A 26,492-nucleotide genomic window follows, 5' to 3' on the forward strand; every position below is an offset into this window, starting at 1 on the left:
TCACATGGATAGTAATATGACACAATCGTAAGGTAGAGTAACAAGATAAATAATGATAATAACAAAATAGCAAAACAGAATCAATAAAATAAAATCCATGAATGGATACCATGTGAACCAGAACAGGATTTGTGGTTTATAGAAATACTTGAATAAATGAATTATAGCCTTCTTGTCACTAGTTGAATGAAATCATTTTCTAAAAGTGAATTTGTTTTCCTGTAATATTAATTTTTTTTCCTTTTATAATAGCAGACTGTTCTAAAGCCACCTACTAGTGTATCTACTTCACAAGCAAATGTCAACTCTATGACTGCCATTGTAACAACATCATCAAATACACTACACCAAGTTGCTTCAGTTACTGCTTCTTCTGTGCAACAGATTCAAGTGCCTGGAAGTAAATTTCATTATGTCAGATTGGTGAGTGCTCCATCTGGCCAAGGAACTACCACAACTGGTAACTATTTAGATTGTATTCTAAAATTCTTCTTTGTTCTTTTAAATTTTATGAAAAACTTCTTCCTCCTTGTATTTTGGAAGATTTGCAAGTTTTTAGTTTAAAACATTCTTAATTCAGTTGTTGCTCATAAATTTGCATCAGCAAGAATATTTGCTGATGCTATTGAGGCAGTGTTAGGTGGGTCGGAAAACCGCTAGCTTGGAGGGAGACAAAGACTAAGAGATTAACAGTAGCCACTGGCAGAGGTGAAAGAGATTCTTGCACTGCTTCTATTGGAATGAGCAGAAGCCTGAAAAACAAGATGCAGGATATTTCAGAGACTGCTGGGAGTCATTGCGGTACAAGTAAACACATGGGTTGTGTTTAGGGTAGCTAAGAATAGAAACAGGTGCATGTATACTTCGTGTACACCAGTGCTAGGAGTTTAGTAAATAAATATGATGAATTTGAGGTATTGCTCAAAACATCAAAGGCAGATATTGTTGGGATATCAGACGTGGTGTCACACAGATATAAGGAATGCAGAACTGGAATTTGGGGAGTACAACGTCTACAGAAAGGATAGACAGGATAGGAAGGGAGGAGGGGGGTTATGCTATTGGTTAAGAAACACACAAAATCCAAGGAAGTGAAGCCAGTCGACATCGCTGGACAGTGCACTGTCGAGTCAGTTTGGTGTGACATAAGCATTGGGAGATCAAAATTGAGAGTAGAAGTGTGCTGTAGGCCTAATGACTCTGATGAGTATAATAAGAAACTGTACAGGGAAATAGAGTGGGCCAGTAAATCAGAGAGTATTATAATGGGGGATTTTAATTTCCCAGATATTGACTGGAATTTGGGGGCTGGTCACTCACACACTAGCAAGGCTTTTGTGGATTTATTGGATGATTGTTTTCTGCAGTAGCATGTTCGAGAGGCAACAAGAGAGGGTAATACTCTTGATCTGGTTATCAGCAGTGGTCATTTGTGTATTAAGAATTTTCAGATAAAGGAACTACTAGGTGGCAGTGATCACAGTGTACTGATGTGGGATTTAGTTAAAGAGGTAACTACCATTAGGGGTAAAGGGAAGGGTTATTGCTTTCGTAAAGGCGACTACGATGGACTGAGACAATATTTAAATTTTATACAGTGGGACCAACTGATGATGTTACCAACAGCAAATTCATAATGTGAAGCATTCAAAGAACTTATCTTGGAAGCTACTATTAGGCTTTACATACCAACTAAGAAATATTGTTCAAAGTTTAAGCCTAAATGGATGTCAGATGAACTAATGAGGCATATGGCAGAGAAGAAAAATGCATGGGATACATACAAATTAACAGGTGACACAGAAGCCTATGATAGATACAAGTTGATCAGTAACCAAGTTACAAAGGAGGTTAGGCAGGTGAAGGCAGATTATGAGAAATCTTTTGCAAGGGATGCAAAGAAAAACATCGATGGGTCAACTGTTGATGATCCTGCTCAGGTAGCTAACAAACTGAATGAATATTTTGCATCGACATTCACACATGAGGAGTTATTCAGCGAGGGGAATGCCAGAGGTGTATTCAACTCTGGCAGTAAGATTGAGAATCTAGTAATAACTGAGAGTAAAGTGGAGGAGAAATTGTTGAAGATAAACACAAGAAAGGCACCTGGGGTGGATGGGACCTATCCAGTTATATTAAAGGAGGCAGTAAAGGAAGTAAGCAAACCCTTAGCCATAATTATGAGAGCCTCCTTGGACTCAGGGGAGGTATCCACAGACTGGAGATGTGCAAATGTGACCCCAATTCACAAAGGAGGATCAAAGGCTGACACAAGTAATTATAGACCTGTGAGTTTAACTTCTGTTCCAGGAAAATTAATGGAGGCACTGGTTAAAGAAGCACTGCAGGATCATCTAGACAAGACTTCAGTTATAGCTTGGACACAGCATGGTTTTGTTAAGGGCAAGTCTTGCCTGACCAATTTGATTGGATACTATGATGCAGTCACAAAAGAACTGGATGCAGGGAATTACTTTGATATTATATACTTGGATCTTAGAAAGGCATTTGATACTGTTGCACATGGAAGACCTGTATACAGAGTACTGTATACAGGTCTGGAGGCCTCATTTCAAGAAGGATGTAGAGCTGCTGGAACGAGTACAGAGAAGGGCAACAAGATTAGTGAATGAAACAAAGGGGTGCTCTTACAAAGAAAGGCTTAAGTTTTTCAAATTACAGTGTCTGGAGACTAGGCTCCAGCAAGGTGATCTGATAGAGGTGTATAAAGCCCTGAATGGTTTGAGCATGCTCAATGCTGATGGGATTCTCCTCTTGCTCAGAATAATCACCTGAGAGGGCATAAATTCAAATTGAGGAAAGACAGATGTAGGATAGACGTTCGGAAATTTGCCTTTAGCCAGCGGGTGATTGGTTGGTGGAACAGACTTCGATCCCTTGTCGTGGAAGTTGACAGCCTAAATAAGTTTAAGGCTCAGCTGGACAGGTATTTCGAATGAACAGAGGGGTGAAGTGGAAGTGTTTTTTTTTGCTGATGCTGCATAAGCTTGCTTTCTTGCATCAAATGCCTCTACTAATGCTAATGCTAATTAAGAAAGGCAGAAATTAATGAGATATTAAAACCTTTCGAACAATTACCACTTGGTTTTTGTGGGAATTTGAATGAATACTACATTTCTACTATTTTTTTTTATTATTTTTTTATTTATTAGTCTATCTATAATTTGCTACTCCTACTTGCTGGGTGCAATGGGATCTTCAGGATCCCACACGATTTCAGAGATTTTGTGCTCTAATCTACTTGATTCTACTTTGTCCACAACTGGAATTCTTGCTATTTTTCTTTCAACAAATGCAGCTTCTTTAATTTCTCTAATGAAAAGGATCAAGTTAATCTATTCTTGATAGTTACGAGGGGTTTCCAAAAAGTAAGGTAACACATTTTTTCTCTCTATGATGTTTAATAATACAAAGTTGAAATTACACGCCAAGAAATAAGTGAACATGCACTACTTCTCCACAAAGTCTCCAGTTTTATTGATGCACTTGTACCAACGATGGATTAGTTTATCAATACCAGTACTGAAGAAGTCCGTGCCCACACGTAGTAATCAACATCGCACCGTAGATGAACTTCCTCATCCGTGGTGAAATGCTTTCCTGAAAGGTAAACACCTTCGTTGAATGAAGTCAATTTCCTAAAAGTGAATTTGTTTTCCTGTGACGTTAATTTTTTTTTTCCTTTTATAATAGCAGACTGTTCTAAAGCCACCTACGAGTGTATCTACTTCACAAGCAAATGTCAACTCTATGACTGGCATTGTAACTACATCATCAAATACACTACACCAAGTTCCTTAGTGTAGTGTATTTGGTGTAGTGGAAGTCTGAAGGCACCAAGTCTGGGCTGTATGGGGGATGTGACAGTTTCCCAACAATTACGGTGCAACCACTCACGAGTGGTGTGAGCAGTGTGTGGAGTTGCATTGTCATGCAACAAAATCACGGCGCTTGTCAGGTGTCCTGGTCATTTGCGTTGAATGTTGACTTTCAGTTTTTCCAACGTTGCACAGTAAAGCTGTGCATTGATTGTTCCTCCCTTCAGCAAGCTTCTTGATTAGACCGGGGTTCGAGCCCGTCACCACCAAATATGGAGGATGCGGAAAGGTCAGGGAATGACCACCGCATATCCTGGAGCAAAATGGTCTTAGTTGCTAATGCTCTTAAAAACCAAATAACAACAACAACAACCCTTCAGCAAGAAATCACCAAAAGAACGCTTTGGCGATCCCAGAACACTGTGGCCACGACTTTTCGGACAGTGGGAACAGTTTTGAATTTTTTGCGCACAAGAGATTGTGGATGTTTCCAGGTCAAGGGGTCTTGTTTGCTCTCTGGGGTAAAGTGATGAACCCACGTTTCGTCTGCTGTGACTGTGTGAGCGAGAAAATCCTCTCTTCTTCGTCGCTGTATCGCAACAAGTTCTCCAGCCACATCCCCATGTGTTTTGCTTTGTCCTCCTCTGACAATTGTCAGGGCACCCGGCGGCAACACACCTTTCGAAAGCCAAGGATATCGTGAACAATTTTGTGAACAGTCGACTTACTCACATTCACTATTTGTGCAATTTCATGCAGTTTCACATGCCTGTTTTCAAGAACGATGCCCTTAATGCGTGAAATATTGTCTTCTGTCTTGCTCGATGAAGGCCTGCCTGCCTGGTGTCGATCTTCAATGTCAACACAGCCCACTTTAAATTCATTGCGCCAAAACACACCTGCTTCTTTGTCATCACCTTTTCACCATACACAGCAACCAGTTCACGGTGAATGTCACTTGGTGAAGACCTTTTTGCTTGCAAAAAGTGAATAACTTCACAAACACCTGTTTTGGGCCATACTCGCATGGTAACTGTCATTTTTAAACTGGAATCGGCTGTGCTGTGACAGTCCCGCAACACTGCACTGCCGGTCCTTTTGAATGTTATTAATGGGTCTATCTGTCCACCGCATTTCATCTCATTCCCTTTCACCATAATTTTTAAAAAAATGCGTTACCTTACTTTTCGGAAACCCCTCGTAATAAATAAATGTACTAATAAATGGAACAAGATGTACTAAAAGATAAAAAACATCAGACATTATAGACAAAAATATATCAAGTAAATATCATCAGGTAATGATGTCAAAACTCTTAAGTTTATATAAATAATGTACTAGTCCTTAAAGTTTAAAAAAATAATTATGATTTGAATAATTTTTGAGTGTGTTCTTTATTTTTCAATTTTACAAATTCCACCTTTAATTTTTGTGAGGGGGCCAACAGAAGTCTAGTTATGGCATTGACTACCAGACTGTGTTTTTGACACTTGGTAGGGTAGGGTCTTGGTATGGTCCAAGGATTCATGGTATTTTTGCATATTCTGGTCCTCCTATCTGCATGGAACAGGAATTTGTCAGGCTAAGCAACGGTTTTTCAGTCTCCCACTGCTGTGTTGGTATGGGTTGTTATTTGACTGAAATGTAGCCTTTCTGTTGTCCTTCACAAGTCTTGTCAGTCCCCATTAGTTTCTAGCACAAACGAACGGTCTTCGACCATAGGATTTCCATTGTTCGATGTTGTTAGTTGATTGGACCAAAAAACTAAACTATTATTTTAGGCCATCCGAATAATTAAATTCATCTGCTGTGCTTTGTGTCTTATGTCTGTTAAATGCGTGTGTTCTTTGGTCGATTTGTCTGTTTTGCTGGACGAAAAATCCCAGTTTCTGGGGGAAAATGTTTCTATCTATGCCTGAGACCTACTAACTCAGCAACGGAGTGAAAAAAGCCCATTAAAGTTCCTCACGTCATCGATGGGATTCGAACCTGGGCCTTTTTCACCACGTGTGGGGAGGACGTGTGACAATACCACTGTGCTACTCACACAGACTTAGGTGATTGGACCACTTTTGTTACACTGTTCTTTAATAAATTCAAATAACTTTTATAGTTATTTGTAAATATGTTATTATTGTAAATTTTTCTACTTTTTCAATCGTTGTACAATAATATTCCGTATTGTAAAATATGCACAAAATTACAGTTTTCTCACACATTGAAAGAGGGTAAAACTTCAATGTGTGATGTTGAATAAATAAATAAATAACTACTGTTGTTATTATGATAAAAAAAAATAAATAAATAAATCAAATTAATTAAACAAAGAACACCTACTTTCACCACGAAAAGAGCTCCCTTCGTGATGTTGGCATGTTGCTGCGGCCTGTGTTACCAAAAAAAACTCTAAAGAAATTCATCAGAAAAATAAAAGCAGACTCCCACATAAAGAAATAAATTGAAATCAAAAAGAAAGAGAGAATTAAAAGAATCAAAAGAGCAGGGGATATCACAAACATGATTCACTATGGGCCACCCCCTTAACCCAAAAGGTCAGCTGTGGCCCATCTATGTTACCAGACAATACTAGGTGGTAGGTAGATAATTCTCATTAACCATTGCAATACCACCACTTTGCTTATTGGAGGTTTGAAGTGGAGTGTTTAGTCTCCATAGCTAAGTTCTGGTCAACCCTTCCCCATCTCTTCCATCATACAGTATGACTGATGTCCTTTGAGGTTGTGATGGACATAATGGCGAGATCCAAACTTCCTTACATTTTGAGAGTACAGCTCTAAAATGGTGTTCGCAGGCCTGCCACTAGTTAGTACACTGGACCGAACCTATTGGTAACTCTCTAGGAGGCTTCACGATCAGCTAGTGTATAATCTTGCTACCTCTACTCTGCCAGATAGTGACTGGAGAGAGTCCGAGTAGTGTGTATATGGAGGACATTGTCGAGGCCATGTTATTAACATTAGCATTAGTAGAGGCATATGATGCAAGAAAGCAAGCTTATGCAGCATCAGCCAAAAAAAAAAACGCTCCCATTTCACCCCTCCGTTCATTCCAAATACCTGTCCAGCTCAGCCTTAAATTTATTTAGGCTATCAACTTCTACAACAAGGGATGGAAGTCTATTCCACCAAACAACTAACCGCTGGCTAAAGGCAAACTTCCACACATCTATCCTACCTCTTTCCTTCCTCAATTTGAATTTATGCCCGCTTTATACACCTCAATCAGATCACCTCGCAGGTGCCTAGTCTCCAGACACTAATTTGCAAAAATTAAGCCTTTCTTCGTAAGAGCAACCCTTTGTTCGAGTCACTAATCTTGTTGCCCTTCTCTGTACTCATTCCAGCAGCTCTACAACCTTCTTGAAATGAGGCCTCCAGACCTGTATACAGTACTCAAGGTGTGGCCTGACCATTGCCTTATACAAGGGAATAATCACCTCCTTATCTCTGCTAGAAAAATTCCTGTATATCATTGACAAGGGACAATGAACTACTCTTGCAGACCATCTGCACTGCTCAGAAAACTCCATATCTGACTGCACAATTACCCCCAGGTACTTTTCGTTCCCTACCACTGTTAGCGTAGTACCACAGAGTTGATACGGTACTCTTGAGTTACTGCTTCCCATATGTAGTACTTTACATTTGTCAATGTTAAACTTCATTTGCCACCTCTCAGCCCATCTGCTCAACTTTTCTAGATCCTGTTGCAGCAGCATACTGTCATTAGTGTCCTTAACAACCCTACCAACCTTCGTATCATCTGCAAACTTGGACGTTAAGCTTGATATACCATCATCAATATCATTTATAAATACAGAAAACAACAATAGACTGAACACTGAACCCTGAGGGACTCCACTAATAACATTAGTCCACGATGAGCAGTGTCCATTGATTACCACTCTGTCTTCTCCCACTCAACCATCCCTTTATCCAAAAGCAGCAATTTGCCTCCAATGCCACAATGCTCCAATTTGTTCAGCAGTCTTCCATGTGTAACAGTATCAAAATCCTTTCTAAGATCCAAATATATAATATCAAAGTTATTCCCTGCATCCAGTTCCTTTGTGATCACATCATAGTATCCAATCAAATTGGTCAGGCAAGACTTTCCCTTAACAAAACCATTCTGCGCTATAACTGAAGTCTTGTCTAGATGATCTTGCAGTGCTTTTTTAACTTGTGCATGCATTAATTTTCCTGGAACAGAAGTTAAACTAACAGGTCTATAATTACTTGTGTTGCACTTTGATCCTCCTTTGTGAATTGGGGTCACTTTTCCACATCTCCTTGGACATAGGGTACCTCCCCTGAGTTCAAAGAAGCTCTCATAATTATGGCTAAGGGTTTGCTTACTTCCTTTAATATAACCGGATAGATCCTGTCCACCCCATGTGCCTTTTTTATGTTTATCTTCAACAATTTCTCCTCCACTTTCCTCTCCGTTATTACAAAATCATCTAGCTCACTGCCAGAGTTTAATTCACCTCTGGCATTCCCCTCCCTGAATAACTTCTCATGTGTGAATGTAGATGCAAATGTCTAGGATCTGGGTATATTCTTACATTGTGTACGCCATATCCAAAAATTTCATTACTTCATACAGCATGTTCTCCCCGACTTTTTCTTACTATTAAATACACCATGAATTGTCAAACTAATAGAGTAAGCTTATCTGCAAAAAATATCTAAACCTCCCAAACACTTCCTAGTTCATTTCACAAATATAGATGGTCTCAGTTCTAATCCCAACGATGTCCATTTCCACTTGCAGTCTGCCAAACCCCATATACTTTTTCTGACAGAATCTCAGTTATCGGTTGATTCAACCACTACTCATCTCATTTGTCCAAATTATTCGCTGTATGATTCCTTTCGCCTCAAAGGTGGTACTTGTGCATATGTCCGTTCCGATATTCCCTGTCAGAGACTTGGTAATTTGGAATCTCCTCTTTTCAATCTTCTCTGGCTTAAAATCGCTCTACCTCATTGTGTCAAATTCATCCGTTGTCTCTACTGTTCTCCCAACTCCACTAATCATTTGGAGCTCTTTGACTTTCTCCAGTCCAGCTTTCCTAACAGTGAGTTAATTATCCTTGGTGATTTTAGTGTTCACAACTCTGGCTGTCTTCCATTCTCTAGTCACACAGTCCCAGCTGGTTGAGATGCTGTGGCTTTTGCAATTACTGATGACCTCGCACAGATTGTTCATTTACTTAACAGAATACCGGACAATCCTAACCATACAGCCAACACGCTTGATCTTTTTCTCACAAATAATCCTAAGTACACGGTCGAGGTGAGTGGTCCTTTAGACACTTCAGATCACAACTTGGTGATTATCTCTTCTCCAATGGAGCCTCTATATATCATGGCTATTCCCAACCTCGTGTTGTTTGGCATTATAAGAATGCAAAATGGGATGAATTGCGATATTTCCTTTCTTCTTTTCACTGGTTGGATTACTGTTTCTAAACTTCTGATGTCAACATTTGCTCAGATTGTGTCTGTGAAATTATTGTTGTAGGAATGGAATCCTTTATTCCACTCTCCACTTTAAAATCTTGTCCTTTATCTAAACCTTTGTTTTCCAATAAATATGCTAAAGCTGTTCAAGAGAAGAATGTTGCATATCATAATTGGTTTGTTTCCAATTTTTCAGTTTCATTTTCTACCAGCACCAAAGCTTGCAACAATTGTAAAGCAGTTATTAATCAGACCAAACTAGGTTTTGAATAGGCTAAGAGTAGAAAACTTGCTTCTTGCCCTATTGGTAGCCAAGCATTCTGGTCTCTTGTGCAACTTTTGCCCATCTCTGCTCCCACCTCTGTCAAAACCAGATGGTTCTATTGTCACTGTAGCCAAGGATAAAGCTGACCTGCTAGCATCCCATTTTTCTTCCAACTCATGTATTAATTATCTTGGTAAAACACCTCCTACCATTCCCAACACGCTCCATTCAATGCCTCCTGTGGTCTTCTGTCAAAAGGATGTCAGAAGATTTTGACGAATCTTGATGCTAAGAAAACCCCAGGTAATTAGGCTATTTCTCCACTTCTTCTCAAAACCTGTGCTCCTGAACTTATTCCTGTTCTTTTCTGCCTTTTTTCACTTTTTTATTCCAAAGGTGTTTTTCCTTCTGCTTGGAAATTTGCTCATATCCAGCCAGATCATAAAAAGGGTGATAAATCCCTCCCATCCAATTATTATCCCATTACATTACTTCTACTCTTTCTAAAGTAATGGAGAAATCAATTAACTGCCAACTCTTAAACTACCTAGAAACCTTCTGTCTGATCAAGGATTGCCAGTATGGATTCCGTCAGTGTCGATCCACTGGTGATATTCTGGCTTATGTTACCCATTTATGGACAAATTAAATGGAAAAGTTCAGTGAAACACAAGCAGTTGCTCTTGACATCTCAGAGGCTTTCGATCGTGTTTGGCATAAAGGTCTTCTAAACAAGCATCCATCTTATGGTTTGCCAACTGTTTTTTGTAATTGGTTATCCAGTTTTCTCTCTGATCGCTCACTGTGGGTGATGGTAGATGGCTCTCTGTCTTCTAACTTCTCCACTAATGCTGGTGTCCCCCAAGGTTCAGTTCTTTCCCCCACTCTTTTCCTCTTATATATTAATGACCTTCTTCCATTGACTGGAAATCCTATCCATAGTTTTGCCAATGATAGCACATTGCATTCCACTTTCCATTTTGAGAAACCTCGCCCTGCTCAATTGGCTTCAGCATCTCAAATATCTGCTACCAATTCCTTAAATTCCGATCTCCCGGTAATTCTCCAGTGCGCAAAGACAACTTAGTTGATTTCAATCCTTCTAAAACTCAGTCTCGCAAAAAGGATTCTTCTGCTCCTTCTGCTTATTTTTGATGACACTCCAATTTCTAGAGAAAGATGTAATCTCTCTTTTACACAAGCACATTACAAATATTGCTTCCTCCGCATCTAAAAAACTTGGTTTTGTCTTTCGCACTTGGTGTTACTTTTCTTCCAAACGGATGTTCACTTTAAAAATCACAAATCTGCCCTACCATGGAATATTGTTCCCACATCTGGGGTGGTGCCCCACAAACCTCTCTCAGGCTTGTAGATTCCATCCAGAGGAGGGCAGTTAGGTTAATTAATGACCCATCTCTATCAGTCTCTGTTCACTCTCAGTCTCATAGACATACAGTTTTTGCTGCATGTGTTTTCTATAGATACATCCATGGGCACTGTTCTTCCGAATTTGCTTTTATAATTTTAGCTCTCAGTTTCAAAACAGTCCAAATGCGTGCCACCACCAGCCAACATCCATTTATTGTCCAACTTCAAACTCACAGAACGAACTTTTCATTTTCCTCATTTATTCATTCAACTGCCGTTTTCTGGAAGAACTTTCCTTCATACGTATTTCCTGAAAATTACAGTCTACAGAAGTTCAAGTGTAATGTCAATAAATATCTTCTTTCGTCTTTTCATCAATTTTTCAACTTTCTGATGCAAATTGAAGTTTTTAATCATTTCTAATCTCAGCCTTTTCTGACATTATGAAAACTTCTCATCTATTCCTACAATAAATGAATAGGCGCATTATAGCCAAAGCAGCTTATGCACCATCAAACCTCCATAACAATAACAAGGACGTCCTCCTACCTTTCATAATAATAATTTTCTTCTTGATACCAATCGTTGCTTTTAATAGCAAGTACAGGCGCACTCGATTAAAGTGACCTCAGAAATAATGACAGCTCTGCTATTACGTCACAATTAATTCAACAAAAAAAAATCTCTATATAAATTGTGCCATTTTACCTTGATTACTGTGTTATTTCAAAATTGCATACCTCTGCTATAACATCAGACCTTCCATTGAACCAGTAAACTGACCAGTAGTGTATATTTTTGAATGTATAAAACATTTATTCATTGTCTGTTGGTGTTATGTTTTGAATAGTAATCAGCTGAATAGTCTCTCTCATATGTTGTATACTATTGTATGTGCAATTTTTGCAGTACTATTGTGAAGAAGGAGAGGCATTCCTGTGATGAATTTGTCTCCCATCATCATTCCTGTGATGATGGGAGACAAAACATTGTTGCATCACTTTGAACCTGAGAGCAAGCAGCAAAGCATGGAATGGAAACACATCATCCCCAACAACTAAAAAATTCAAAAAGTGTGTATCCCTGCAGAAAAGTCATATTGACATTGTTTTGGGATTTCAGTGAGCCTATGCTGGATCATTATCAGGAATGTGGATTGACTGTCAATAATGCAAGATATTTTGCTGTATTGTGTATGATTGACTGTCAATAATGCAAGATATAAAAACTTGCGGATGTGTGCTGTCAAAAGATGTTTTGCCGCAGCATGATAATGCTTGAACTTCCACAGCTGCAACTGTTGAAATGTTCAAAAAACTTCATTTTGAACGTCTCCCTTTGCTTGCTGAACAGTTTGAACCCTTCAGACTTACCTTTTTTGGTCCTCTAGGGGAAAAAAAAAAGCATAATATGGACTTTGATTTTCAAATGATGACAAAGTCATAGAAGCAATGCAGAAGTGTCTTTATGAACAACTCAAAAATATTTTCCTTAGATGGCATTAAGAAGCTTTGATGTGAAAAGTAGTCTTAATGTGAAAAAGATGTCCGACATGAAAAGTAGTGTTTAGTGAGGCAAGGGAACTACATGGAAAAGTAATATTAAAATTTTGCACATTTTCCTTTTCTTGATATAATAAAAAATAAATTACATGTACATTTTGAATAACCTTTTTAATATTAGTTGCAAATGATGTAAGGTTGAGAAAAACAAATGATAAGTGTAAATGTAAAGCCTGTTATGTTTCAATAATTCTTAAAATGTTTCTTTTATAATTTACAGGTTCTAAGCAGACTACTTTAGTTCCTGTAACAAACACAAGGTCACTTGTACCTGCAGTGGCAGTTGCTAATCAGTCAACTACCTCATCATCTGTAGTTACAGCATCATCTACAGCTCAAGTTAAACTCACAGTTCCCATAGCACCAGCAATCTCTGCCCAGAATCAAGTAAGTAAATGTCCTCGTTAATATTACAAATAGATGAAATTTTAAAAATAAATAATTAATTAATTAAAAAAAGGTTTCTGTTTATATTCTGACCACATAGATCAGAGGAGTTTACAACTAATCATTATGACAAGAATATTATTATTAACCCAATTTAGCAGTCATATGAGCTTGAACCATGAACTCAAATGTGTGTCTACTGCACTCCTGCATTGACCATTTAGCCACATCAAGCCTTAATCATAACTTAATTATATAGAAAAAATATATTCTTTGTGTGATTTTGGTCCTTGAGGTTGTCACAGACATTCTCTCAGATATGCCAGACAAGCTGTCCTTGCTACCTGGGAGTCTAAAACACTGGTGGAACTGATATTCGGGTCACACTCAAGTCAAGTGGACCCAATTTCGGCGAAGTCCAGATGGTCTGAGGCAGCCAAATCCTCTTGCTTGCACCTTCACGATGGTGGGACTGTTAGTAATTCTGGTTATAACCTCCATGCACAAACACATGGTGGGTGACCACCAAGGTGTGAACCAACGTAAGCATGGGTCGAGGTGTGGTGCCCACGCCACATGGAGGAATGCCGCCCCTCTGTGTTACCAGGCAGTACTAGTTGGTAGATGACTCTCATCAACCGGTGCAATACCACCACTTTGCTTATTGGAGGCTTGAAGTGGTAGAACCCATGTTTAGTCTCCAGAGCTACGTTCTGGTCAACCCTTCCCATCTCTTCCATCATGCAGTATGATTGATGACTTTTGAGGTTATGATGAACATCGTGGCGAGATCCAATCTTCCTTGCATTTCGAGGATACAGCTCTAAAATGGTGTTTGCAGGCCGGCCGCTAGTTAGCACACCGGACTGAACCTATTGGTAACTCTCTGGGAGGCTTCCAGATCAGCTAGTGTATAATCTTGCTACCTCTACTCTGCCAGATAGTGGATGAAGGGAGTCCGAGTAGTGTGTATGCAGGGGGCATTGTCGAGGCCACGTTATGTCAAGGATCTGGGTATATTCTTACATGTGTATGCCATATCCAAAAATTTCATTACTTCATACAGCATGTCCCACCTACTTTTTCTTACCATTGAATACACCATGAATTGTCAAACTAATAGAGTAAGCTTATCTGTGGAAAGATCTAAACCTCCCAAACACTTCCTAATTCATTTCACAAATGTGAAATGAATTAGTGGTCTCAATTGTAATCTCAACGATGTCCATTTCCACTTGCAGTCTGCCAAACCCCAGGTGTACTTTTTCTGACAGAATCTCAGTTATCAGTTGATTCAACTACTGCTCATCTCAGTTGCCCAAATTATTCGCTGTATGATTCCTTTCGCCTGAAACGTGGTACTTGTGCATATGTCCGTTCCTATATTCCCTGTCAGAGACTTGGTAATTTCGAATCTCCTCTTTTCGATCTTCTCTGGCTTAAAATCTCTTTACCTTATTGTGTCAAATTCATCTGTTGTCTCTACCATTCTCCCAATTCCACTAATCACTTGGAGCTCTTTGACTTCCTCTCTTTGCAACTTGACTTTCTCCAGTTCAACTTTCCTAACAGTGAGGTAATTTTCTTTGGTTGATTTTAATGTTCACAACTCCAGCTGGATTCCGTTTTTTTGTCACACCGATCCAACTGGTTGAGATGGGGAGGCTTTTGCAATTACTAATGACCTTGCACAGATTGTTCATTTACCTACAAGAATACCGGACAATCGTAACCATACAGCCAACACGCTTGATCTTTTTCTCACAAACAACCCTTCTAAGTACACGGTCAAAGTGAGAGGTCTTTAGGCACCTCAGATCACAATTTGGTGATTGTCTCTTCTCTAATGGAGCCTTTATCTCATGGCTATTCCAAACCTTGTATTGTTTGGCATTACAAGAATGCGAAATTTCTTTTCTTCCTTTCCTTGGTCGGATTACTGTTTCAAAACTTCTGATGTCAACGTTTGTTCAGATCGAGTCAGTGAAATTATTCTTGCAGGAATGGAATCCTTTATCCCACACTCCACTTTAAAATCTCGTCCTTTATCTAAATCTGGAAAGGTTGAGCAGATGGGCTGAGAGGTGGCAAATGAAGTTTAACATTGACAAATGTAAAGTACTACACATGGGAAACAGGAACCCCAGAGCAACGTATCAACTCTGTGGTACTACACTGACAGTGGTAGAGAATGAAAGGGACTTGGGGGTGGTTGTGCAGGCAGATATGAAGTTCTCTGAGCAGTGCAGACGGGCTGCAAGAGTAGCTCATGGAGTATTGTCAATGATATACAGGAATTTTTCCAGCAGGGATAAGGAGGTGATTATTCCATTGTATAAGGCGATGGTCAGGCCACACCTAGAGTACTGTATACAGGTCTGGAGGCCTCATTTCAAGAAGGATGTAGAGCTGCTGGAACGAGTACAGAGAAGGGCAACAAGATTAGTGAATAGAACAAAGGGGTGCTCTTACGAAGAAAGGCTTAAGTTTTGCAAATTACAGTGTCTGGAGACTAGGCACCAGCGAGGTGATCTGATAGAGGTGTATAAAGCCTTGAATGGTTTAAGCATGCTCAATGCTGATGGGATTCTTCCTCTAGCTCAGAAAAATCACCTGAGAGGGCATAAATTCAAATTGAGGAAAGACAGATGTAGGATAGACGTGCGGAAATTTGCCTTTAGCCAGCGGGTGGTTGGTTGGTGGAACAGACTTCCATCCCTTGTGGTGGAGGTTGATAGCCTAAATAAGTTTAAGGCTCAGCTGGACAGGTATTTTGAACGAACAGAGGGGTGAAGTGGAAGTGGGGGTTTTTTTTAATTTGGCTGATGCTGCATAAGCTTGCTTTCTTGCATCAAATGCCTCTACTAATGCTAATGCTAATGTAAAAAACCTTGGTTTTCCAATAAATGTGCTAAGGCTGTTCAAGAGAAGAATGTTGCATACAGTAATTGGCTTGTTTCTAATTCTTCAGTTTCATTTTCTGCCTAAACCAAAGCTCGCAACAATTGTAAAGTATTAATCAAAAGTTATTAATCAGTCCAAACTAGAGTTTGAACAGACTAAGAGTAGAAAACTTGCTTCTTGCCCTAATGGTAGCTGAGCAATCTGGTCTCTTGCCAAAGCTATTGGCGGCAACTTTTGCCCATCTCTGCTCCCACCTCTGTCCAGACCAGATGGTTCTGTTGTCACTTCAGCCAAGGATAAATCTAACCTGCTAGCATCCCATTTTTCTTCCAACTTACGTATTAATGAGCTTGGTAAAACACCTCCCAGTATTCCTAACACGCTCCATTCAATGCCTCCTCTGGTCTTCCGTCAGAAGGATTTTGACAAATCTTGATGCTAAGAAAGCTTCAAGTCCCGATGGTATTTCCCCAATTGTTCTCAAATCAAGTCCTGATGGTATTTCTCCAATTGTTCTCAAAACCTGTGCTCCTGAACTTACTCCTGCTCTTTGGCCCCGGATGCCAAGCGTTTTCCGTGGCCAAGCGATTCTCTGAGCTCTATAAAGCGATTTGAAGCGTTCTCCTTTAAAGGAATCACTCTTCTTTTAAGTTCCACGTTAGTTTCTCTTAAGTTCTTAAAAAAAGCACTGTAGACTTCATCTTACTAGTTGTAAGTTAAGTCAGGAAAGAAAAGACAACTTTCCTTTTAAATTTATTAGAGTTACTAACCCAACTAACCTAACAACCGCTTGGCCACTCGTGGCATTACTCCTGCCTCCCCGTGGCGGGGCCGGTAACCTGAGTGGGAAAGCCAACCCTCAGGGCCAAAAGGAGTATAAAATGGACAAAGAAACTTTTCCCTCACTTGATCAGTTGAGATCACCTACTGATCAAAACCAACCCGATCATGACACATCAAAATAAGAGACAAAAAACAGATCTATGTCAACAAGATCACCCAGCCTTTCTCCTTATTCATTCTGTATCAGATTCTCCCGTTAGCAAATTATCCCCATTTCTAATCCAGAAATGCTTGGAAAATGCTGCAGGACCACCGAAGATGGTAAAGCGATTACAGTCTGGAGATCTGCTGGTAGAGACAATGAAGCCAAAACACTCGGAATTATTATTGAAACTGACTACTTTTGGTGGAATTCCCGTAAAAATAACGCCCCATGCTACTCTGAATACATTAAAAGGAGTTATAGCAGAGTGGGATCTGATTAACATCTCAGAGAATGAAATTGTACAAGAATTGACAGATCAAAGAGTAATACATGCAAAAAGAATATTAATCCGGAAAGATGGAGAATTAAAGCCAACAAGGAACATAATACTGACCTTTAGTACCCCAAACTTACCAGCAATGGTTAAAGCAGGGTATCTAAATTGTCGTATACGTCCATATATACCGAATCCCATCAGGTGTTACAAATGCCAGAAATATGGACACTCCCAGGTAGCTTGCCGTGGCAGTATGATTTGCCCAAACTGTGGTTCAACAGAACACACCCAAGCTGATTGTACCGTAACCTCATTCACTTGTCCCAATTGCAAAGGTAATCATCCGGCATATTCAAAAAATTGTGAAATGTGGAAAGTGGGGAAAGAAATACAAAAATACAAAACAGAAAACAAAGTAACGTATCAGGAAGCCAAAAAGCACATCATGCAGTTTATGCCAAAACGCACGTATGCACAAGCAACCAAACACAATCATTCTATTGCTACTCAAACTGACATTGCAGTCCCTCCAAACATTTCTTTTGCAGATTGGGCCAGGTCCGTGCTTAATGCTAAGCCACAACCTGCCAAACACAAGCAACTGGAACAAGCAATTAATACACCAATTTCAGTTCCTCCTAATGTGCCTGAAACTACAAAAAAAGCAGAAAAAACAGTACCTACAGATCATGCTCAGACCAAGAAACAATTCCCTATACATATGGATGTTGACAACAAAACTGACCAAGAAGAAACCATATTAGAACTTCATGCAGAAGAACACATGGATACAGAGAGACCGGTTTTCCCCAAAAAAGACAGAAATAAATCAGATCGTTACAAACAAACTGCTTCAAAAAAACAGACAGATCAAAACACAACTCCTAAAAGTAAGTAATGCAGCACATACTTCAATGGAATTGCAGAGGCATACGAGCCAATATTGATGATATATATGACCTGATTAATAAGTACAATCCAGTGAGTGTTTGTCTGCAAGAAACAAATTTAACACCACAGGTAACTCTCTCAATTAGAAACTTCACAATGTACAGAAAAGACAGGAATACTGCAAAATCCGCACATGGAGGAGTAGCAATACTAGTTAACTCTAAAATCCCAGTTCGACATATCTCTCTACAGACTGACTTAGAAGCTGTTGCAGTGCGTATTGCGCTTGGAATAACACTAACACTTGTCTCAATATACCTCCCACCAAACAGAATTTTCATGCTTAAAGAACTAGAAGATCTTATAGCACAATTGCCAAAACCTTTCTGCCTTTTTGGAGATTTCAATGGGCATCACCCGTTGTGGGGATCTTCAAACATGGATAAAAGAGGACATATGATAGAGGCATTACTGAATCAACAGCAGTTAACCTTGCTAAATACTGGCCATCACACTTATGTCCATCTACCCACAGGCTCCTCTTCAGCAATTGATCTGTCAATCTGTTCTCCCATACTGTTCCCCAGTATGGAGTGGTCAACCTTATATGATCCACACAACAGCGATCATTTTCCAATTATATGTAAAATTCAAACAAAACAATCCCACTCTCCAGATTACAGAGTAAAATGGAAATTCACAAAAGCGAACTGGACAAAATATTCATTCTGTATTAATTTTGATGATCAATTTATTAAAACCCAACCAATAGATAAAGTCACAGAGCACATCACCGCACAAATTTTGGCAGCAGCTTCTGAGGCAATTCCTCAATCCTCTGCAAACCAAAAAAGACATGCAAAACACTGGTGGAATGAGGCCTGTAAGAGTGCAAAACGAAAAAAAAATAAAGCTTGGAACCTATTTCGTAGATTTCCTACAACAGCCAACCTCATTTTATATAAAAAACAAAAGGCAAGGGCACGACAAATCAGGAAACAAGCCAAAAAAGAAGCGTGGATAACATTTGCCAGTACCATTACGAAGGACACCAGCAGTCGGCTAATATGGAAGAAAATCCAACAATTAAATAATAAGTACATTCCCTTCTCTGCTCCAATCTTGATTAAGAATGGACGAGAACTGTCCTCTCCAAAGGAAATAGGCGATTTCCTTGGAGAGACCTTCAGTCAAATATCATCAGCTTCTGCGTACGACAAATCTTTTCTGAAAATCAAAACCTGTGCGGAAAAATATAAATTAAATTTCAACACCAACCAATCCCTTCCTTATAATCAACCATTCATCCTAGCTGAACTTCAAGAAGCTCTAAACAGATCAGCAAACAGCTCAGCAGGACCAGACGGAATCTATTATATAATGCTTAAACACCTAAATAATGCAGATTTAAGATTATTACTAGTATTCTACAACCGGATATTTCTTGAATGTGTTTATCCTTCCTCATGGCATCATTCTGTAATTCTTGCCTTTCGAAAACCAGGAAAGGATCAATCACTTCCACAAAACTACCGACCAATTTCCCTAACCAGCTGTTTGAGTAAAACACTAGAAAAAATGATCCATAGGAGATTAAAATGGATACTAGAAAGCAAAATGCTACTAAATATCAACCAATATGGTTTCAGACAAAACAGATCCTGTTTGGACCTTATGGTAAGAGCCGAAACTAACATTCGGAATGCATATGTTAAAAATGAACATCTGGTAATGGTGAGTCTAGATATTGAAAAGGAATTCGATACCACATGGAGGTATGGCATTCTTCGAGAGCTATATACCCTAGGGTTGAGAGGACACATACCTCAATTCATCCAGAACTTTCTCAAGTGCAGAACCTTTCAAGTTCGTCACCAGAATGTACTTTCACAATATTTTATTCAAGAAGAAGGGGTGCCTCAAGGGTCCATACTTGGTCCTACCCTCTTCGCAATTAGACTAAATACCATGACGCAGAATATCCCCAAAACCGTAGAAATATATATGTATGCCGACGATCTTGCTATATCATGCCATTCACCAACCATTAACAGCATAGAGAGGCAGTTACAACTTACCATAAATAAGTTAGAGACATGGACTGTAGAAAATGGTTATCGCCTGTCAAAACAAAAGACAATTGCAGTTCATTTCTGTAAAAAGCGCAGATTACATCCAGAGCCTGAACTTAAGTTAAAAAACCAACCAATCCCTCTTGCCAGCAATATCCGCTTTTTAGGTTTAATATTAGATACTAAACTTAATTTTTCCATGCACATAACTTATCTCAGAACTCTCTGCTTGAAAAAACTCAATATATTCAGAGCCATCTCCGCCATGGCATGGGGTGCAGATAGATGCACTCTCCTGCATTTGTATCATTCGCTCATCAGGTCTCGTCTAGATTATGGTTCAATAGTATACGACTCAGCTAGGAAAACTGTACTTGCAAGACTGAATACAATACAGCACAGTGCTCTTCGCACTGCTCTTGGAGCTTTTCGAACATCTCCGGTCCAAAGTCTCTATATAGAGGCATACGAACCACCACTCCACCTCAGAAGGAAAATGTTACTCCTCACCTATGCAGCCAGGATTAAAAGTCTTCCAGATCATCCGAATCAACCGCTGCTTTTCAGTCCTGAAAGGGTAACATTCTATAACAATAAACCCACTGAAAATAGACCAACTGGTATTAGACTACAAGATTTGATGCATTGCTGGAATGTTCAATTTGAAAACACGCTCAAAGAAACCAAAATATCTGATCCGTCTTGGTCCTCAAACCCACCTTACTGTGATACCTATTTCCAACAATGGGGAAAAAAGTCCATGGAAAGCTGTTACATCAAGAAATTGCACGAAGCACATGCCGCTAGCAATGCGCAGAGCTGCTTAATATATACTGATGGCTCAAAATCAGATGATGCCGTAGGTGCTGCAGCAGTCTTTCCCACATTTACAGTATCTGTATCTCTCCCGACTGAATGTAGCAGTTATACTGCAGAACTTTATGCAATCCACCTAGCTATATACAATATCAATATCTGTCTCAACACTAATAGTTTAATTTATACAGACTCTATGAGTGCGCTTTCCGCAATAAGTAACAATTTCTCAACCCCACATCCCATAATAAAAGAAATCCAGTCTCGTCTAAATCATTTGAGGAATGTGAATCATACCGTAAGTTTCTGTTGGATTCCAGGGCATGCTGGAATCACAGGTAACGAAACAGCAGACCAGGCAGCTAAGCACCCAAAGAGCAACGCACCTCCATCTTACCAAGTACCATATATAGATTTATTAAAACATATCAGACGTATCTGTAGGGAACAATGGTTAAACATTTGGAAGACACAGACAAACAATAAATTATTTGAAATTAAACAAGAACCACAAATATGGAGCTCGAGCTTGAGGAAAAATAGGCATGAAGAAGTAATACTGGCAAGATTGCGCATAGGGCACACACACCTGACCCACTTGTTCCTGCTCATGGGCGATGACCCTCCTGTATGCATGCATTGTTCATCACAACTTACAGTTCGACATATTCTGTTAGATTGTTCGTATTACTCCCATATCAGAAATACTACCTTCCTTTCCCTGACACAAATGCAAGAACCTTTATCACTAACCCACCTATTGGGAAACAATGCCAATCTGAATGAGCTTTTCGCTTATCTCAAGCAAACTAGACTTTATGAATGTATCTAATAACAAATAAGGCAAACTCCGGTACCATTCCAAATATTTGAATAGGCACATTTTGGCCACAGTTGCCCTTGTGCCGAAAAACATCTACACCAACAACAACAACAACTCCTGCTCTTTGCCACCTTTTTTCACTTTCTTATTCCAAAGGTGTTTTTCCTTCTGCTTGTAAATTATCGTCCCATTTCAATTACTTCTACTCTTTCTAAAGTAATGGAGAAATCAGTTAACCGCCAACTCTTAAACTACCTAGAAACCTTCCGTCTGGTCAACGATCGCCAGTATGGATTCCATCAGTGTCGATCCACTGGTGATATTCTGGCTTATGTTATCCATTTATGGACTAATTCAATGGAAAAGTTCGGTGAAACACAAGCAGTTGCTCTTGACATCTCAAAGGCTTTCGATCGTGTTTGGCATAAAGGTCTTCTAAACAAGCTTCCATCTTATGGTTTGCCGACTGTATTTTGTAATTGGTTATCCAGTTTTCTCTCTGATCGCTCACTGAGGGTGATGGTAGATGGCTCTCAGTCTTCTAACTTCTCCACTAATGCCGGTGTCCCCCAAGGTTCAGTTCTTTCCCCCACTCTTTTCCTCTTGTATATTAACGACCTTCTTCCATTGACTGGAAATCCTATCCATAGTTTTGCCGATGATAGCACATTGTATTCCACTTTCCATTTTCAGAAACCTTGTCCTGCTCAATCAGCTTCAACTTCTCGAAAATCTGATACCAATTCCTTAAATGCCGATCTTCAGGTAATTCTCCAGTGGGGAAAAGACAACTTAGTTAATTTCAACCTTCTAAAACTCAGTCTTGTCTTATATCTCGCAAAAAGGATTCTTCTGGTCTTATGCTTATCTTTAGTGACACTCCAATTTCTAGGCAAAATGATATATCTCTTTTGGGGATTACCCTGACTTCTAATCTCTCTTGGCACAAGCACGTTACAAATATTGCTTCCTCTGCATCTAAAAAACTTGGTTTTCTCTTTCGCTCTCGGCGTTAGTTTTCTTCCAAACAGCTGCTCACTCTGTAGAAATCGCAAATCCGCGCTGCCATGGAATACTGTTCCCACATCTGGTGCGGTGTCCACAAAACCTCTCTTAGGCTTCTAGATTCTATTCAGAAGAGGGCAGTTAGGTTAATTTATGACTCCTCTCTAACAGAGTCTCTCCACTCGCTGTCTCATAGATGTACTGTTTCTGCTGCATGCCTTTTCTACAGATACTTCCACGGGCACTGTTCTTCTGAATTGGCTTCTATAATTCCCGCTCTTTTTTTCAAAACAATCATTAGCATTAGCATTAGTAGAGGCATTTGATGCAAGAAAGCAAGCTTATGCAGCATCAGCCAAAAAAAAAAAAAAAAAAATCCCACTTCCACTTCACCCCTCTGTTTGTTCAAAATACCTGTCCAGCTGAGCCTTAAACTTATTTAGGCTATCAACCTCCACCACAAGGGATGGAAGTCTGTTCCACCAACCAACCACCCGCTGGCTAAAGGCAAATTTCCGCACGTCTATCCTACATCTGTCTTTCCTCAATTTGAATTTATGCCCTCTCAGGTGATTTTTCTGAGCTAGAGGAAGAATCCCATCAGCATTGAGCATGCTTAAACCATTCAAGGCTTTATACACCTCTATCAGATCACCTCGCTGGTGCCTAGTCTCCAGACACTGTAATTTGCAAAACTTAAGCCTTTCTTGGTAAGAGCACCCCTTTGTTCCATTCACTAATCTTGTTGCCCTTCTCTGTACTCGTTCCAGCAGCTCTACATCCTTCTTGAAATGAGGCCTCCAGACCTGTATACAGTCTGACCATTGCCTTATACAAGGGAATAATCACCTCCTTATCCCTGCTGGAAAAATTCCTGTATATCATTGACAATACTCCATGAGCTACTCTTGCAGCCCATCTGCACTGCTCAGAGAACTTCATATCTGCCTGCACAACCACCCCCAAGTCCCTTTCATTCTCTACCACTGTCAGTGTAGTACCACAGAGTTGATACGTTGCTCTGGGGTTGCTGTTTCCCATGTGTAGTACTTTACATTTGTCAATGTTAAACTTCATTTGCCACCTCTCAGCCCATCTGCTCAACCTTTCCAGATCCTGTTGCAGCAGCATAGTGTCAGTAGTGTCCTTGACAACCCTGCCAACTTTTGTATCGTTTGCAAACTTGGACATTAAGCCCGATATACCATCATCAATATCATTTATAAATACAGAAAACAATAATGGACCCAACACTGAGCCCTGAGGGACTCCACTAATAACATCAGTCCACGATGAGCAGTGTCCATTGATTACCACTCTCTGTCTTCTCCCCCTCAACCACCCCTTTATCCACAGCAGCAATTTGCCTCCAATGTCACACTGCTCCAATTTGTGTAGCAGTCTTCCATGTGCAACAGTATCAAAAGCCTTTCTAAGATCCAAGTATATAATATCAAAGTTATTCCCTGCATCCAGTTCTTTTGTGACTGCATCATAGTATCCAATCAAGTTGGTCAGGCAAGACTTTCCCTTAACAAAACCATGCTGTGTCTGAGCTATAACCGAAGTCTTGTCTAATGATCCTGCAGTGCTTCTTTCACCAGTGCCTCCATTACTTTTCCTGGAACAGAAGTTAAGCTCACAGGTCTATAATTACTTGTGTCAGCCTTTGATCCTCCTTTGTGAATTGGGGTCACATTTGCACATTTCCAGTCTATGGGTACCTCCCCTGAGTCCAAGGAAGCTCTCATAATTATGGCTAAGGGTTTGCTTACTTCCTTTGCTGCCTCCTTTAATATAACTGGATAGATCCCATCCACCCCGGGTGCCTTTCTTGTGTTTATCTTCAACAGTTTCTCCTCCGCTTTACTCCCAGTTATTTCAAGATTCTGTAGCTTACTGCTAGAGTTGAATACACCTCTGGCATTCCCCTCGCTGAATAACTCCTCATGTGTGAATGTCGATGCAAAATATTCATTTAGTATGTTAGCTACCTGAGCAGGATCATCAACACTTGACCCATCAATATCAAGTGGACCAATCTGATTCATCCCCCTTCCTTCTAGAGTTTACATAAGTAAAGAACTCTTTGCTGTTTTTCTTTGCATCCCTTGCCAAGGATTTCTCGTAATCTTCCTTCGCCTGCCTAACCTCCTTTGTAACTTGGTTGCATATCAACTTGTATCTATCATAGGCTTCTGTGTCATGTGTTAATTTGTATGTATCCCATGCATTTTTCTTCTCTGCCATATGCCTCATTAGTTCATCTGACATCCATTTTGGCCTGTTGGTATGTAAAGCCTAGTAGCTTCCAATATAAGTTCTTTGAATGCTTCCCATTTTGAATTTGCTGTTGGTAACATCATCAGTTGGTCCCACTGTATAGAATTTAAATACTGTCTCAGTCCATCGTAGTCGCCTTTACGGAAGCAATAACCCTTCCCTTTACCCCTAATGGTAGTTACCTCTTTGAGTAAATCCCACTTCAGCACACTGTGATCACTGCCACCTAGTGGTTCATTTATCTGCAGATTCTTAATGCACGAAGAATCACTGCTGATAATCAAATCAAGAGTATTACTCCCTCTAGTTGCCTCCCGAACATGCTGATGTAGAAAACAATCATCCAATAAATCCACAAAAGCCCTGCTAGTGTGTGAGTAATCAGCCCCCAAATTCCAGTCGATATCTGGGAAATTAAAATCTCCCATTATAAGACACTCTGATTTACTGGCCTACTCTATTTCCCTGTACAGTTCCTTATTATACTCATCAGAGTCATTAGGCCTATAGCACACTCCTACTCTCAATTTTGATCTCCCAATGTTTATGTCACACCAAACTGACTCCACACTGCACTGTCCAGCAATGTCGACTGGCTTCACTTCCTTGGTTTTTATGTGTTTCTTAACTAATAGCATAACCCCTCCCCCCTTCCTATCCTGTCTATCCTTTCTGTAGACCTTGTACTCCCCAAATTGCAGTTCTGCATCCCTTATATCTGTGTGACACCACGTCTCTGATATCCCAACAATATCTGCCTTCGATGTTTTGAGCAATACCTCAAATTCATCAAATTTGTTTACTAAACTCCTAGCATTGGTGTACACGCAAGTATACCTGCACCTGTTTCTATTCTTAGCTACCCTAACACAACCCATGTGTTTACTTGTACCGCAATGGCTCCCAGCAGTCTCTGAAATACCATGCATCTTGTTTTTCAGGCTTCTGCTCATTCTAATAGAAGCAGTGCAAGAATCTCTTTCACCTCTGCCAGTGGCTACTGTCAATCTATTGGTCTTTGTCTCCCCCCAAGCTAGCAGTTTTCCGACCCACCTAACACTGCCTCGATAGCATCAGCAAATATTCTTGCACCCTTTCTATTTAAGTGTATCCCATCCCTGTAGAAGCAATCTCTCCTGTTAACAGGAGAGATTGCTTCTACAATCCGAACATGTGCCGCCAACATCCATTTACTGTCAAACTTCAAACTCACAGAACCAACTTTTTATCTTCCTCATTTATTCATTCAACTGCTGTTTTCTGGAACAACCTTCCTTCATAAGTATTTGCTGAAAATTACAGTCTATAGAAATTCAAGTCTAATATCAACAAATATCTTCTTTCGTCTTCTCAACCTCCAACCCAACCACGGTACTAAGTACTATAGGTTCCAATACCTCTCGTGTTTGGGGTTTACATAAAAAAAAGAGAGAGAGAGAGAGAGAGCACCTTTAAGAGTTAGAAATCTATAACATCTAAAATACTTTCTGAGAGGTACAATATAACAAAGCTTAGTA

At 39.8% G+C, this 26,492-nt stretch overlaps 1 protein-coding gene across 3 annotated transcripts in view; it reads left to right on the top strand.

Moving 5' to 3' along the window:
• Window positions 1-26,492, top strand: part of LOC150083665 (protein lin-54 homolog) — a 270,775-nt gene that overhangs the window by 133,446 nt on the left and 110,837 nt on the right. For 2 of the 3 annotated variants that reach the window (XM_090378108.1, XM_090378106.1), the window contains exons 4-5: window positions 253-460; window positions 12,750-12,916. In XM_090378108.1, coding sequence (XP_090234234.1) covers window positions 253-460; window positions 12,750-12,916 — 375 coding nt within the window. The remainder of the gene's footprint in view (window positions 1-252; window positions 461-12,749; window positions 12,917-26,492) is intronic. The other variant, XM_090378107.1, reaches the window with a different exon arrangement.

Source organism: Mastigoproctus giganteus, chromosome 7 (assembly GCF_048544385.1).
Source record: "Mastigoproctus giganteus isolate SK-2022 chromosome 7, ASM4854438v1, whole genome shotgun sequence".
In the NCBI taxonomy this organism is placed as follows: domain Eukaryota; kingdom Metazoa; phylum Arthropoda; class Arachnida; order Uropygi; family Thelyphonidae; genus Mastigoproctus; species Mastigoproctus giganteus.